We start from the raw sequence: 17910 nt of genomic DNA on the forward strand, positions 1-17910 counted from the left end.
TTTGCTGTGGTTTGCACAGTGTGTGTTGTTTTATAGCCAATTCTGTCTCTTATCGGTAGGTGGGGATTTTGGGTTGACAAGGAAGGATACTTCACTACAGCTATTTATTTGTAGAGATAAGAATACTCTGGGGAACTAGTGAAGGGGGCAGCTTGATACAAATCACAGATGCACAGAGAAAATACTTTTCCTTGAGCCAGGTGAACGTTTCTGTGAATTTTAGGGCCACACCCATTCTTTGTTCTTTGTCACAAATTTTGTGAAGCGTGGCAGCAGCACCACCTGTGCAATTTTCCCTTTAAACCAAGATGTGCAAAGAGTGCAACTTTTGGCTTGAAAACAATGTGTGTGCTCCACACACCTTGTTTTAAGCAGTGGTGGGAATCATGTGGTCCTCCATATGCTGCTGGGCTACTTTCCCAGTATCTCTCACTATTGGTATACTGGCTATTCTCTGATTACAATCGAATGCCATTTGGATGCTTACACACCCCTATATTAAAGGATAATCACACTTAGGACAGTGCAGTGGTGGCAAATTCAGCTGCAGTGGTGGCTTAAAATGGGCAGGAGTATTCACAGTCATAGAATGTGCTGTCTACATGCTAAGAGAAACTAAGAAGTACTCAGTGTACCAACCGGGATACGAATGATCGCGTTATGAAATTTCCGGGTACGAAAAGTAGCTTGGAAAAACTGTTCCGGGAACGAAGATGTTGCGGGTTACGAAATTTTTTTGGTGTGTTTCGGCCTTTTTGGCACGAATTAAAAGCCGCGGCTTTCCAGCCTCAGCGGTTTTGGCGTGGTGGCGAAATCTTTCGGGTTACGAACGGCGCCGCGGAACAATTAAATCGTAACCGGGGGTACACTGTACAACCTCCATCTTTTTTTTATAAATTTTATTAAATTTTTTAAAACAACCTCCATCTTAAAGGCAAGATGGTTTTGAATTTCAGTTAGTGGAGACAAACAGAGATGGAGAACTTTGCTTCAGTGCCTTGCCTGTGGTCAACCAGACACAGGTGGGCTGGCTGCTGGTGAAATCAGGATAGTAAAATCTTTAGTCTCATTCACTAATGGCTTTCTCCTCTGTTTTGTCAGTGATTTCTTCCATTGTGACCAGTGGACTGCCTTTAGGAAAAGCATCTTCTTACACACCAAATTATGCCAAAGCAAAAATACGTGCAGCACGTTTTTTTCAGCTGGTGGATCGGATTCCCCGATCAGTGTTTACAGTGACATTGGAGAAAAATGGGTAAGACGAAAGATATTAGTATTATCAGAAGCCCTAATTGCAGCACTGGGAAGATGCAAAAGCGTGCAGTCTGCTATTGCTCAAACGAATTATCATGTTCTGGGAACTTAAATGTAGGAGCAACAAGAGTATGCTGGGGCACAGATGTGTTTGGTAAAACAAAACCCTTGGCTTGAATAATAATGTGTGTTCAGGATAAAAGATGGCACATTGGCACTTGTTGTGGAGGACTGGAATTTGCAGGTGGTTAAAACTTGGTTACTGTTGAGTAGACACACACACATGAACGATTGTCTATAGGTACCAAAGATCAATTAAAAAACAACAAATAAATCAGAGTTTTTTGTGGCTTTTTCAGGCTATGTGCCATGTTCTAGAAGATTTTCTTCCTGACGTTTTTGCAGCATCTGTGGCTGGTCTATCCAGAGAATGCTTGCCTGGAAAAAAGTGGATATAATATATACTGTGTGAGCCTGGGAATGCAGGAGTGATTTGCGTGTTTATTGTCTGTGCTGATGAAGGCCTCAGGCTGGGAGGCTAATGCAAAAGAGGATAGTGTCTGCTAAGTTGATCATTATCTGCTGGGAAGCCCCTGACTCTGAGTGGTTTCCTATTTGCATTTGCTGAGTCCTTATTTTGCTGTTCCTCAGGGCTCGTAGCCAAATTTTGTTCACTTTAAGGATTTCTTCTTTCCGGTTGAAATTGTCCAGATGTTATGGATCTGGGAAGCCATTGAAATCCATTATTGCATTATCCTCCCAGCCTGAGGCCGGCCATCAGCAAGGAACAATACACATGCAAATCACTCCTGCATTCCCAGGCTCACACAGTATATACTATATACACCCACTTTTTTTCAGGCAAGCATTCTGAAGATGCCAGCCACAGATGCTGGCAAAACTTCAGGAGAAACTCTTCTAGAACATGGCCTATAGCCTGAAAACCCCAAAAAACTATGGATGCCGGCCATGAAAGCCTTCGACTTCACAAATAAATCAGACTTAAAATACGAAACAGCCAGTAAAAATAAGCAATATATCAATGAATTCTTGGTTTAGGGCCAGATCTAATGAATACCTTTTGCTTAGTCTATATAATGTAGTCTGTATGCCAACTAAATACCTAAGTGAAGTAGAGCCTGGTTAACACTGGAAGGGATACCTCCGAAAACACTAGGTGCTGTTAGGTAGATTCAGAGGAAGGCAGTGACTGACCACCTCTGAGTATGAAATTCATTGGTTCACATAAGTTGACAGGTGACTTGAAGGCACATACTTTCCTTGTTTACACATACTTTCCCAACACATAAATTGACAGGTGACTGAAGGCACATACTTTGCTTGTTAAGAAATATTTTCTAGGAAAATCAGATGGTACCTGCTCTCAGTACTTATGTACGCCCAGGGCCTACAAACAGCCATGTTCTTGATATGGCCCTGCCTAAGCCACATGGTACAGAGGAATGTGAAGGCTAGAACCAGCACTTCAGGGCTATCAGCCACTTGTGGAAACAGTTTCAGCCCCAGAAAACTCAAGATGAAGAATCTGTCTGCCCTCCTCAGTGCCTGCCTGTCTCTCTCCAAACCACACATCTGTCTCACTTCACTTGGGGTAATTACTATTATTGCTGTTGTTAAAATTACTGCACCTACTCACCAGGAACCCTGCCTAAAGCAGGCCCCTCAGAAGTGTTCATGTCACCTATATTTGTGAGTCAGACCATTCTAAATATCTCTTCAAATCCAACCAGCATTTTCAGGAAATCATCACGAAAGGGTATTTCACATAGCTTACGTTTTAAGTCAGATCTTCCTAACATACCATCCATATTTCTGAAATCTGTCCAATGTTCTTGCATGGTGCTCGTCTCCTCTCTCTCTCTCTCTCCTTCTCCTCTCCTTCTCATCTCTCTCTCTCTCATCTGTATGCTCTCGTATGGTGCTATAGTGCAATATCTTGTCTCAGCTTTGTAGATTGTGGAATTCTTGTTATCAACAACATATTTTCTGTCTGATAATTGCAACTATCAACAGCGTAGACCTGTATTCGTTATTCAAAAAGTATGGGTGAACTAACAAATGAAAAGACCCTCGCTGTGAGTTGGAATCCTGATTTTTCAGAGAGTTATAGCTCTTGGGCAGAGTCACATAAATACAGAGGTTCTCGTCTTTGGAGCATTATCCTTTATTCATGGAAGGTCTTAGTTTTGTGTGTGGTGTGTGTGTGGTGTGTGTGTGTGTGTGGTATTCACTGAGGCCTGTTACAGATGCCAAAAATAAAGCTGCTTTGGGTCTCTTTGGAGGTATGCTCTTTAAAATGATGCCTGGGTCCTAAGAGTCCAGAGTCGGCGCCAAGCCACACTCCATTCCTAAGCATTGGAGTGCAGCTTTGGTGCAGCTTCTGGATTCTAGGATGCATGCATCATTTAAACAGCATACCTCCAAAGAGACCCGAAGTAGCTTTATTTTGGCGGTCTGTAACAGGCCGACAGTCATTTTTATTTCACAAAAGGAAAGTGGAGCATTTTACTTTATATAGATACCTGCTATAGACAGAACTGCCTTTTTTTTATGAATGCAGCATTTGTGTTGGATGCAAATGTATCCATTCATGATATTATATGGCTTTGATAGTTCAGTATTATGTCAACAGATGATGATTTGCCTTGGAATGAATGCACACAGGCAGAATAGTAGTCTAAATGACACATTGTGCCATGAACACCTTTATATGTAAGGCAAGGCAAATACCAATGCTTTTATGGTGCATTTTTACTTCTCTTTGTAATGATGCAGAGATGAGGAAGTCAGACAGTACTTACAATAGAAGTATTGGGCAAACCCACATCATGTTCTTTCCCTGTTCAATGTTGTATATTATTTAAAGCAAATGGGTAAAGCTACTAAATGACATGCTTAACAGTTTATATGTCCACTCAGCAGTAAGCCCCATGGGTATCTAATCTCCTTTCAGGTAAGACAAATATGGATAGTACAACCTCAACATGGGCTTTTGTATAATAACATTCATGAGTAAAATACACAACATCAAGAAATTAACCCCAGAAGCTGGGCACTCGCTTTCACTTTCTTTTGATTTCCTCTTCAACAATTTGTGGTGAGAAAACAGATTTTTTAGCCTTTTTGGAGAGCCTAGATTAAAAAAAAATACTAAAAACCAAGGTAAATCTCAGAAGATATACAGCATTATGATGCCCACTGAGAAATAAAGCAACTGACAAGCACCCACGACATACTGGGATGGAGACGCTTGCTTTTTGCAGAAAATGAGAAAATGTTGTTGTGGCATTTGAAAGACTAATAAATTACACAAGACCTGGGTCCCCAGAGTCGCTGGTGACAACTGCGCAGAAACCTTAAGGCTTAAGTATAGGGCCAAAAGAGATGATGAACCATTATTTGGAAAGAGTGCTCCCTCAAGTGTGAAAGCCATCCGGTTTATCAATGCACATTCATTTCCCCTGCAACAGACATCTGTTTTCCTCTGCTGTGTTTACAGCTGCATCCTGATGACAACAACACTGCATTTCAGCTTCTACTATAGACCTAAACAACAGCGTGTCCAGCTTACCATGCTGCACCATATCTTAGGGTATGTTACAATCAATTTTTGCCAGCTACACTGAGAATCCCCTTTCCAGCATTTTAGTAAAATATATTTTTGCATCCCAGCCATGAAATCATAGAAGATTTGGTGTATAGTATATCCTGAAGACTTTGGTTGGAAATTAATTTTTCCAAGCTCTGCATTAAACCTTTTTCCCCACTCTGTTTTCAACACCTTTGCAAGCACCACTTTAAGAATGCATAGAATTTAATCCAACCATTAGAAGTGTTCCAAGCTCTGCTTGAACAGAAAAACATGTACAGTAAGCCACAGGACAGGGGCAGGTAACACAGATGCTTTCACAGAAGTGCTCTACCTGAATTTTTTCACCTCATCCTGAGGACTGGAGAAGAGGTCCAGTCTCTGAGCATTCCCTGTAATGGGAATGACTACATTCTTGGAGATATAAGATGAGGAGGGGGGAATCAACACCTTATATGCAAGTGGCAAAAGCAGGAGGGACATAATGGGATGTGTGCCCACGGGCATGTGCTACCATTAAAGCCTATGGGGCTTGAATATCAACGAGTTTCCATTTTTGTGTGTGGAGGGGACGAGGTCCAGAATAGATTCCCCATGAAAATAGAGAGCCAAGTGTTATTCATAGTTTTGATTTGAGAAATACAAATGAGAGAAAGAGTATTTTTTATATTAAAGTGACTGCCATAGAGTATATCTATGCTGAAATAATCTTCCACATTATCATATTCCAAAAGAAAGATGAGAAGTAGAGAGACAGAAACAGCTTTGTGCTTGCCTTCCTGCATGATGTCATAGTACTTCCATTCTCCCTCCAGATGGAGATGATTGTAAATATGTGCTTCTTGTCCTGCTGAAATAATCCATTGGACAAAAGCCACACATTTATGACCATCTCTTCTGGAGGAGAAAATGGAAGTACTATAACGTCATATGGAAAGGTAAGCAAAAAACCTCTTCTGTCGTGCAATCTCTCATCTTTGTTTTGCAATGTGCTAAGGCTCTTCATTTCTTCCCTTCCCTCATAAAGGGACACATATTGCAAACACAAAAACACATATACACTTTTCAAGTGCAAAAATATAGATTTTCCATGGAGAAAAGTTACATATGGATTGACAGACAGACAAAAAGACAGCTATAGAATTATGGAATACTTGGAGAACATTACCAGCAGAAACATGATTACTTGTTGGTAAATACATACAAGCTTCATTTGTATGTATGTCTCTTATCTCTAGAGCAATTCCATGACCAAAGGAAAATATGTTATTAACTGCCATCAAGTCAACTTAGACATATGGTGACCCTAGAGATCTCCGAGTCACCCTGTCTTTAACTCCCCTGTGCAAGTATTTCAAACTCAGGGCCATGGCTTCCTTGATTGAGTCCATTCCACCTGGAATGTAGTCTTCCTCTATCCCTCCTACCTTCTACCTTATTGTCTTTTCTTGGAAATCATGTCTTCTCATGATATGTCCCAAGTACAACAGTTTTGGTTTAATGAGGCTCGGTTTAATCATCTTGGCTTTTAGGGAGAGTTCAGGTTTGATTTGCTCGTTGTTGTTGTTGTGTGCCGTCAAGTCATTTTTTACTTAAGTGACCCTAAGGCAAACCTATAATGGAGTTTTCTTGGCAAGTTTCTTCAGAGGGGGATTGTCATTGCCATTGTCTGAGGATGAGACAGTGTGACTTCCCCAGGGTTACCTAGTGGATTTAAATGGCTGAGCTGGGAATTGAACCCTGGACTCCACAGCCATAGTCAAATGTTCAAACCACTACACCACCCTGGCTCTCTTTGCTCTAGGACCAATTTATTTGTCTTTTTAGCAGTCCATAGTACCTGTAGATCTCTCCTCCAGTGTTACGTTTCAAATGAATTGATTTTCTTCCTGTTAGCTTTCTTCACTGTTCAGCTTTCACAAGCGTACATAGAAATTAGAATTAAAATGGCATGGACAATCCTAACTAACTGATATAATTTTACACTTTTGGATCTTGTCTAGTTCCTTCATAACTGCCCTTCCAAATCCTAGTCATCTTTTGATTTCTTGTATGTAGTCTCCATTCTGATTAATCACCGAGTCAAGATATGGAGCACTTGAATTGTTTCAATGTTCTCATTATCCACTTGAAAATTATGTAAATCATCTGTGGTCATTATTTTTGTTTTCTTAATGTTCAACTATAAACCTGCCTTTGCACTTTCTTCCTTGACTTTCTTCTTCTTCTTCTTATTATTATTATTAACCTTTATTTATAAAGCGCTGTAAATTTACACAGTGCTGTACATACAATCTTTTAGTCAGACAGTTCCCTGCCCTCAGGCTTACAATCTAAAAAGACATGACATGACACAAAAGGAGAAGGGAGTGGTGGTGGGGAATAGGATCAGGTCCAGCAGATCTTCTCCACCTCCGAGGCCTGGACCAAGGCAGATGGACTGGAGGAAGGGCTTGGCTTCTTAATGGATGGTTAAAAGGAGGCTTCCTGGGTCAGAGAGGGGCTTGCCCCTGGGAACACTTCTCTAAACAATATAGTCTTTAACTCAGTTTTGAAACTGGGTAGAGAAGTGATGTGGTGTGCATGTGGGGGAAGAAGGTTCCAGGAGTAAGGGGCAGTAAGCGAGAAGGGACGAATTCGGGAGGGGGCAGTGGTAGTCCTACACTGTGACAGGAGACCTTGACTACAAGAGCGGAGGGTGCGAGTAGGAATGTAAGGAGAAAGCAGGTCAGATAAGTAAGGAGGGGCCAATCCATGGAGGGCTTTGAAAGTCAATAACAAAAGCTTGTACCGGATGCGGAAGGGGAAGGGGAGCCAATGAAGGGAGGAGAAAATAGGAGAAACATGGTCAAAGTGGCGAGCGGATGTGACAATATGGGCAGCTGATTACTGGACAGAGATTAAAGGATGGAGGTGTGAAAGAGGAAGCCCTGTCAGAAGGAGGTTACAATAATCTAGTCGCGAAACCACTAGGGCATGGACCAGAGTCTTGGCAGTAGAGATTGAGAGGAATGGACGGATCTTGGCAATGTTGTGGAGAAAGAATCTACAGGTCTTTGCGGTGGCCTGGATCTGGGGAATAAATGACAGTGAAGAGTAAAAAATGAAGCCAAGACTGTGGGCTTGGTGAACTGGTCAAATAGAAGTGTCGTCAACAGAAACAGAAAAGGAACAATGAAGTAATTGTTCAGTAATTCAGTAATTGTTCCAAGTCTGCTATTTTCTGCTAGCAGTATGGTGTCATCTATCTATCTATTGATGTTTCTTCTGCCAATTTTCATGCCTCCTTCTTCCAAATCTAATCCTGTTTTACATGGTTATGTTCAGTGTACAAGTTAAACAGATAAGGTAATAAAATGCAGCCTTGCTTGACCCCCTTGCCATTATATTTCTCTATATTCTGTCTTGAGAGCCATTAGGGCTGAAGGGCAGGATATAAATACCTAAATAAATAAATAAATAAATCTTATCTGAATACAGTGACAAATCAGGACAGTCAAGTGATATGGCATAGCCATGTGTTTAAGAGCAATCCATAGTCTTTAATGATCTACACAATCAAGGGCTTTGCTAGAATCTTTAAAGCATAGGCTGATTTTCTTTTGAAATTCTTTGATGTCCAACATATGTTTGCAATATGATCCCTAGTGCCTCTTCCTTTTCTGTATCCAACTTAGGCATCTGGCATGTCTTGCTCTGTATATGGTAAATGCCTTTGTTGTAGAATTTTGAGCATCACTTTGCTTGCACAGGAAATTAATGCAATAGTCTTGTGGTTCATGAAATCCCTGGTATTCCCTTTCTTGGGGATTAGAATGTGCATTGAAGGTTTCCAAACTGTGGGCCATTGTTTTATCTTCCATATTTGTTGTCAGATTTTAGTTAGAACTGGAGTAGATTCTGTCCTCATTGCTTGAAACAGCTGTTTTGGTATGCCATTTGTTCAACTTCGCTTTCTAAAATTGGAGGTCCATCTTCATATGGTTCTTCCTTCAATGAATCTGGCATCCTTTAATTTCTTTTATATAATCCTACTGTGTTTTGTTTCTATCAACTTTTTATTTTTACTTGGTCCACTTTAGCTCTCCCAAACCAAATACTGTAATGTTGATATGTTCCCTTTTTTATTTTACTTGTCTAGCTTCCCCTGAATTATGCGTCCAACACAATTTTTATGTGTTGCGTATCGTCTGACTTTCCTTTCACCTCTGAGCATGTCAACACCTAAAAGTCCTGTCGGCTTGTATCCAGTTACGTTATTAGTCACAATTAGTCACTACTGCTGGGCTTTCTTAACAGACTGAAATAAGGGAAGGAGGGATGGGTGGGTAGGATGGGGGACTACTGTATTGTTGTTGTTGTTGTTGTTGTTGCTTTGCTTTTACTATGTATTTTATTGTATTCATCGTACCTTTCTAACCCTCCTCGATCTGTAGGGAGAGGCAAGATATAAATAAATAAATAAATAAATTATTGTTGTTATTGTTATTATTATTATGTTAATAAAAACTGTTAGTTTCTCAAAGCAACGTGTTAATGTTATTTATTATTTTAGGATTAACTTGTTGGTAATTTTAACAGAAAATTACTTTTTAGTTGTTAATTAATTTTTGTAACAATTTTTTAAATTAAAAAGTCTCCAAGTACTCCAAAACAGAACATTTTTGAAGTAATGAGTACAGACTACAGTCTGCCCTCACTATATGCGCCCTTGCCGTATGAGGCTTCAAGCTTATGTGGACGGTGAGCAGCAAGGGATGAAATGGCGTGTGCGTGCCATGGCACACGGGAGCACACTGCCATTCAAACAAATGGGACTCCAGCACATACAAAATTTGCCTTACATGGGGAGGGGGTCTAGAACAGCTCTCCTCTGTATGGCAAGGGCAGATTGTAATTGTTATACCATAGCTGCACCCACACTGCAAAATAATAATTATTATTATTATTATAATAAGCCAGTTTGACTCCACTTTAACTGACATGGTTCAGTGCTTTAGAACTCTGTGAACTGTGGTTTTGTGAGATATTTAGACTTCCCTGTCAGTAGGTTCTGGTGCCACAACAAACTACAATTTCCAGAGTTGCATAGTATTGAACCATGGCAGTTAAAGTGGTGCCAAACTGGATTATTTCTGCTGTGTGGATGCAGCCCATGAATATAGCAACATTAATAGTCTTTACCCTATTTTATAAGTAGCAGTGTTGGTGATGCCATGAGCCAGAAATGTTATACCTAACATTTATATTACTTTCAGTGTGTTGCTTCCAAGGTCTGATTATAACGAAAAAGAAAATTAAAGATGGCTGTTCTTTCCCATATGCATGCAAATAAATGAATGGTTTGCTTTTCTAGTCCTAAGGCATTCCTTTTACTATAAGACCCACAGGAGGCAACAGAAGTTAACAGTGAACAGTTGTAGTCTGTGTCAATGTGCATATGAAACCTGGATCTTCCACACTGTACCAATGGTGAAGGGGACTGAATTTGTCAATTTTGGTTTTGATAGTGGTTCTTCCTATAAAAAGAAATATTGCAGATACCCAAATGTGATAAACATATGCAGAATGGTCTTTCTTTTTTCAAGCAAGGGCTAGCTTTTGTAATTGAATTTCCAGTTATCTCCCAATAAAGATAAACCATTTCCTTCTTCCAAAATTCTTTGTAAGACATTGCATTTTTATGCATGCATACTGAATTTGATTTCATTTGCTTCTCAACCAAATGTAATTGTCTGCAACTACTATAAGAATAATAGCAATAGTAATAATTTGTTTCATAAGACTCATTTGTGAACTCTGTAAGACCCAAGACGATCTCATTGTCTTTGTATAAGCAGGATAATTTCCATGGAAGTATTGAATTTCTGAAATGTACATTCACATATCCTACCCGTCCTGATGTCAAAGTGCTAAACAGTCTTTCAGTGTCAGTAAAATCCGGTCAGACTCTTGCCTTTGTGGGAAGCAGTGGATGTGGCAAAAGTACTAGTGTCCAGCTTCTGGAACGATTTTATGATCCTGATGAAGGAAAAGTGGTAAGTAGCCCTTTTAATAGTAAAATGATACTGATAAATAAAGTGAATCTACATTTCTTCATAGATTTTACAAGAAGAATATACAATATATAATATAACTGTAAAATAATAGGATGCCTCATATAATTAAAGCCATGTGCGTACCTTTAAATGGCAAAGATAATAAAGCATGGGCCCTGAAGCTTCTCATTCTTTAACATTTCCTTTATCCAGGAAAGGTGATTTGGAAGCAAAAACAGGAATCTTTGTACAAATGACACTTGTTTGACCTCTTGTGCCCCACAAAAGAGTATCTCATCAGGCATCTAGTCTGTTGGCTCATAGACACAATTACTTAGATCAGGCCTATACGCATGTTCCATAGCAAATAATCAAAAGTACATAAGAAGTGCCACGCTGAATTAAACCAAAGGCCTATTTAGTGCAGTATCCTGTTTGTCATAATGACCATCAGAAGAGCCTAGGGAAGCCCACAAGCAAATCTGGACAGCAAAAATCATCTTCTGTTCTTTGCCTCCAGCAAAATATATGCCTTCAGCATAATTGGGGGCCATCTTGTCTCTGAACTGGAAAGTGATATATACTTATCATAACTAATAGCTGTTAACAGCCTTATCATCCATGAATTTGTCCAATTGCATTTTAAAGCCATCCAAACTCTTGACTGATATTATATGAAGCAAATTCCGTAGCTTTAACTATATGCTGTGTTGAAAAAATATTTCCTTTTGTATCTCTTAAATCTCCTTCAGATAAGGTTCATTGGATTCTCAGTGTTATAAGAATGGAGGAAATCTTTCCCCCTTCCACCAGGTGCATAGTTTCTCATACCTCAATCATGTCCCCAATTCATCACCCTTTTTTCAGATTCATCACCTAACTACATACTCAGGTTTGCATACCACTAGTGAAAAATTAATAGTAGATGGTGCATGAGTTGAACCAGGACCACACAATGTGGGCAGAAGATGCTTAACCCATCCCATTCTCCTGACCCTTTATTGCTATTAATAGCAGAAAAGAAGCTCCTTTTTTGGTATTGAAAATTGTACTCTTGTTTACTTGTAATCTTAGTTTCTTCAACATAGGAGCAGGGGGGATGCATAGTGCCATCTCCCTCTGTCATCACTTTCTTCACATGGAAAGATGCATCTGAGAGAAGATGCTGTTGTGTGGAAGGTTTCCTCATAGCAAGATCCCTGAATTTCCAGGATTCCTGCTTGTATAGAGAGCCTTCATACACACAGGAACCTCCGCTTTTCAGTTGCCTCTTTCCACAGGAGGAAAGCAGCTATAGAGTGAGGTAACTTTAGGTGCTTCCCTGATCTTATGTTGAAAAAACTGGGGTAAGTAACATTATGAATTTATACATTTTAGAATAGTTCCATGTAAAATCACTTTTGCAAGTTGCTGCCACAAACAGACACTTCTTAACTGGGTAACCATGGCTCCACTGAACTCCATTGGGAACATATTCTGAATAATTTCAAATGAATAACTGCAGAGAGTCTATGTAATAATTTTACTTTGTACCAGAATCACAGCTGATACAAGCTGTTTGCACAGAATCTACAAAACAAATTGTTTCTCTGAATTGGTCATTATCCTTTTTATTTCAGATGTTCAAATTATGAGTCCCATTCCTCATGTAACCAAAATGGCTCTGCTCACAAATGAGAAGTAAAATCCTAGCAAGCTTGAGGTATCCTCACATTTTCAGAAATGGGGAAAAATTAGGAGGTAAAGTAAGGTAGAGGGTAATCACTAGAAACTATCCAGTGAACACTGTGCATGCTTAAATGGCCATGGAATATTGACTGGCTGTTAGGAAGAAGCCAGAGAACAGTGCGTGACAAACAGAAAATTGTGAACAGGAGTAGTTCACACAGCAACACTTCTGCAGTGAGGGGCAGGTCATACTTGTTCAATATAAGTTACCCAAGTGATCTTAGTGGAATTGTCCATTGTTGGGCTATAATTCCAGGAGTTTATAACAAGGGTTATTTTCAACAAAACACCATCTGAAAATTATTTCAAGTCAACGAAACACTTATTATTATTTCAGTGTAGGTTTAGTTTAAATTCTAAAATGGAGATTCCCCCCCCCCCTTGCTTTTAGCCATGGAATAAATAACATGTATTTGTTTTGTGTTTTTGATGTACAGTTGATAGATGGTCATGACACCAGGAAAGTCAACATCCACTTTCTGAGATCTAAAATTGGAATAGTGTCTCAGGAACCTGTGCTGTTTGACTGCAGTATTGCTGAAAATATTAAATATGGTGATAACATCAGAGATGTTTCTATGGAAAAAGTGATAGCAGCAGCCAAGAAGGCCCAGCTACATGACTTTGTCATGTCACTTCCTGATGTAAGCAACTTTTTCTTAATTATAGCAGTATTCAGAAAAGAGGTCAACAGGGCTACAAACTCCAGAATCTCAACCATGATTTGAAATGAATTATAGCTTTGCTATCTATCTGTGCTTAAGTGGCTGTAGGACCTTGGCCAGCAGCTAACTGTTAGATAGTGTTGTGTGACAGAGTGCTGAAATGAGAATGTGAAAACTCAGTTCTCCACTCACTGGGTACCTTGTGTTATGTATGTACCGTTTCTCAGCCAAAAAGGGCTGTTGTGAGAATAAGATGGTGACTGGATCTGTTTATTTTGACCTGAGTTGCTTAGAGGAAAGGTGGGGCAGCAACGGACATAATAAAGAGTCATTTATTAGGTCATTTGGAAAAGTGACTACAGGATGTTGAGCCAAGGCCTTAAATCCCACTGAGCAAAAGGCCTGTTGTACCAACGGGCAAAGTATGGTCTTCTAGATGTTTTTGGATTGCCATCTCTCAACATTCCTCACTGCTAGCTATGCTGACTGATGAAAACATTGTTGCAACAACATCTGGAGGGCCACAGGTTCCCCACTCTCAGGAGATTATCAGAACGGTCCTTGTCCTGTCCTTTTCCCGTCCTTATAGCGCGATTGTGAAAAGATTTTCATACAACAGAGATTATCAGAGGGGGGACAGGAGTGAAGCCTTTCCTTATCCCATTCTTGGCAGCGATCACGTGAAAGACATTCACACATTTGCACTATCATTAAACTGTCAGTTAAGTGGAACTGCATTAATGTGTTTTTCCACTAATACAATATGAAGGGCATGGACAGAACAATTCCACTTCAATGACAGAACAATGACAGGATAAGCATGATGTCATGTGAAAGTCTTTCATGGTCAATCGCAGTTTAATGACGGGACACTGATAGGATAAGCACAGCTTCAAAGATTATCAGATGGGGGACGGGATGTCCTTGTCTCGTCCTTTTCCCATCCTTATAGAGCAGTGGTTCTCAACCTTCCTAATGCCATAATTAAATAATAATAATTTGTTTTATTTATATACCGCTATTCCAAAGATCATAGCGGTAAACAGCAAGTAAGCTAATTAGCAAGTAAGCTAATTTGCCCCCAACAGTCTGGGTACTCATTTTAGCTCCCTCCTCGGAAGGATGTAAGCCTGAGTCGAGCTTGGGCCCTTTTGCTGGTCTTGAACTCGCAACCTTGTGGTTTCGAGTGAATGGTTACAGTACAGGCATTTAACCACTGCGCCACCAGGGCTTCACTAGGCCATGACCTTTTAATATAGTTCTTCATGTTGTGCTGACCCCCAACCATAAAATTATTAATATAATAATATAAAATATGACTTTTCCGATGGACTTAGGCTACCCCTGTGAAAGAGCCATTCGACCACCAAAGGGGTTGTGACCCACAGGTTGAGAACTACTGTTATAGAGCTTCATTCCCTGATAATCTCCTCAGTCTTTTGCAAGATCACATTACCACAGCCACTGGTCCCTCTATTTTTCTTTTTTCCTTCTCATGTGACAAGTAGAGGACCAGAAAATGCTTTTTGGGGCTAGTTTTGGTCCAGATGTCCCTGGCTGCAGATTCCTGCCCTCAGGCACATGAGTTTTTTACCTTGTCTTCTGCTGCTTCAGAGACTAGGACATAGAACAATGGATTCAAACTACAAAAAAAAGAGATTCCATTTGAACATTAGGAAGAGCTTCCTAGCAGTAAGAGCTGTTTGACATTGAAATATGCTTCCTTGAAGTGTGGTGGTGTCTCCTTTTTCAGAGGTTTTTAAACAGAGTCTGGTTGGCCATCTCTTAGGGGTGCTTTGATTGTGTATTCCTGCATGGCAGGAGGTTGGACTGGATGGTCCTAAGGGTCTCTTCCAACTCTGTGATTCTGTGATTGTAGGTTACATTGTGTAAATCATTTGTCTTTTGACAAGAGGTTGAACCATATTATTGCTTTGCAAAATAATATGTCAGATATGCGTACCAAAGTTTGAGAGGCACTGAACTAGATGACTCTGCAGGGTAGGGTTATTTATGATACCCAACCAAAATTAATTCTGTCTGCCTACTGTCTGCATTTATTGTTGAAAAAGCATCCAGTAGACTATCACTTGCAGATCAGCTTTATACAAGTTTTCTCAGAAGTAAGCCCCTCTGAGGATTTTGGCCTTAATGACATAATTTTAGGCATCCATTTATAAATATCCAGCTTTCATGTCCAAGGACTAATATTCCAATTACCCAGAGTTTCTTCTCTGTTAACCCAGGCAATTGACAATCTCCCTACCCCAATAAGGAATAAAGGACAACTTTTCTAAACCCAAAAGTAGGTCACATCTCCAATAAAACAGCAATAAAATGGTTCATGCTCCATTTCTCTCACAAGTGACAGGATCATTGCTTTTTGCTGTTCTGATGATAAACAGTGTCACTTAAAATTCAGACATTTTATCTCTTCCAGAAATATGAAACTAATGTTGGAGCTCAGGGAGCACTGCTTTCTCGTGGGCAAAAGCAGCGTATTGCTATAGCTCGAGCCATTGTTCGAGATCCCAAGATCTTATTATTGGATGAAGCAACATCTGCCCTGGATACTGAAAGTGAACAGGTAAATAGGAGTGAAAGTAAATTGTTTGTAGACTGAAAATGAGGGAGCAAGTAAGATCATGTGTTATCTTAAGGCTGTTCAGCCATGGTTCACATTTGCATGCTCTGCCTTTGAGGACAGCAACATCAGTCTGTCACAGATGGATCTCTGCAAAGCAGACCTTTCTTATCAGTTCCCATCAGTGTAAAGGAATTCAGTACCAGAATTACATTTCCTGTAAGCTAACCAAACTGTACTGTGTTAACATTAGAGAATAGCTTTTATGGGGGGGGATATGTTTTTACTTCTTAATTCATTCTTACATGTGAATCAACCTATGTATAGAAAACAAAATATATATCTGGTCCATAAGTAGAAACAAAATGTAGACTTGGATATTACCTTTTATTAGGACCACCAAAATGTTACAAAAAGGCATTGTGGTAGGGGACGGGGGAAAGTGGGGGGGATAGAACAGTGAAGAGACAAGATTGGTCATTGTCTCTTCAGCTGCAAGATGGAGACCTGGGCTTTACTACACAATTTACTGAACTGGATTTATAAAAAAAGAGTCTAGTGTATCACTGGACTTAGAGATCTTTGTCTCCATTAGCTGGTTCACTGTTTCTTTATATCTTTTCCTTCCCTCTTTTCTGTATGCACCAAGAGAATACTTAAAGGAATTGTAGAGATTCTTCATCCTAGCTCATAACTTCTTCACATGCACTCATTGTATGAAGAGGAAATAGGACCTAAGTGGCAAAGTTTGAGATTGCTTCTACAAAGCCTGTATAAGTGTGTACAGTTACACCTGCATAAGAGTCTATGTACATTTGTAGCTAAGGATTTGCCCTAACATTAGGCAGAGTGAGAAAGACTTCTCAGGCAGCAGATTATTTGTTCACTAATCATGGTAGTTGTATTGAAATGCAGTTGACAGTCACTATCTCAAAAAATGTCACTTTCTGGCAACTCATAGTCCTTCAACTCTGTAGATTATTTTTCATCTTCCTTGCCTTTAGACTGTGCAGGCTGCTCTGGATAAAGCTCGAGAAGGCCGAACCTGCATTGTTATAGCTCACCGGTTGTCTACTATTCAGAATTCAAACATTATAGCTGTGATGTCACAAGGAGTCATCATTGAAAAGGGCACACATGAAGAATTGATGGCTCAGGAAGGGGCGTACTACAAACTTGTCACAACTGGCGCACCAATTAGTTGAGCCTTCCCACTCACTCTACAGCATGGCTGACATACCTTTCTTTGAGGATGTACAAAGACCAGTATAAACATGTCAGCAATCTTTATTTTTTTAAAAAAGAGAGCTGAGCTGTTATATAATACCTATGCTGGTGAAAACATTTTATGGAAGAAGTGCTGTCCTGATGGCTCTGGTTAGGATCGGCACTATCACTAGGAAACTATGACAACATTGCAAGAAAACCGTAAAGGACTGTTTAGAAAAATCAGCTGAGTGTCTGATCCATGAAAATATTTTATAACTAGATTATATGTTTCTAAGCATGCAAGTTCAATGAAGCAAATAACAACAGAGCAACACCATCCTGGGTCCAGAGTGAAGCATCCAACCATGTGCCTTATTGTTAATGAACGTGACAATTATAATTATGGAAACACTCAGATCTAAATGTTCATAAGTATAGAGGAGACATTGTAAGTGCTTCTATATTATAAGGTCCTCCTTATCATAATCTCTCCTCTGCTTTCTCTCAGTCTAGCCTACTTCACAGGGCTGTTGTGAAGAAAAAATATGATTGTATACCCCAACCACAAGCTTCTAGGGGGAAAGGAGAGATATAAATGTAATAAATATTTGTTTCTGTGAAAAAGACAGTTCATTGGGCTATGAGGTATGCCCTGTTCCTTATCTACCTTGACACTGTGTTTGAAAAAACATTGCTGAAGACATGGATGAGGATATAAAACAGAGCTGTTCTGCTTCCTCCTTGAGGTCTAACAGGTTGGGTTTTATTTTAAAAAGAAAATAAATCTTCAGTTGCATTACCAGAAAAATCAAGGGAAATACC

The 17910-nt window shown here is 39.7% G+C and overlaps 2 protein-coding genes across 5 annotated transcripts in view; both read left to right on the top strand.

The window, feature by feature from the left end:
• LOC121921681 (bile salt export pump-like) overlaps positions 1-17910 on the top strand; it is a 390920-nt gene that overhangs the window by 65082 nt on the left and 307928 nt on the right. The gene's annotated exons all lie outside the window — the stretch shown is intronic.
• On the top strand, positions 661-17896 carry LOC121919671 (bile salt export pump-like). The gene is given in 7 exon segments (XM_042446502.1): positions 661-673; positions 1102-1215; positions 1218-1255; positions 10705-10902; positions 13068-13274; positions 15736-15882; positions 16884-17896. Coding segments are annotated over 7 exon segments (918 nt in total). The 3' UTR covers positions 17085-17896.

Source organism: Sceloporus undulatus, chromosome 1, assembly GCF_019175285.1.
Source record: "Sceloporus undulatus isolate JIND9_A2432 ecotype Alabama chromosome 1, SceUnd_v1.1, whole genome shotgun sequence".
NCBI lineage: Eukaryota > Metazoa > Chordata > Lepidosauria > Squamata > Phrynosomatidae > Sceloporus > Sceloporus undulatus.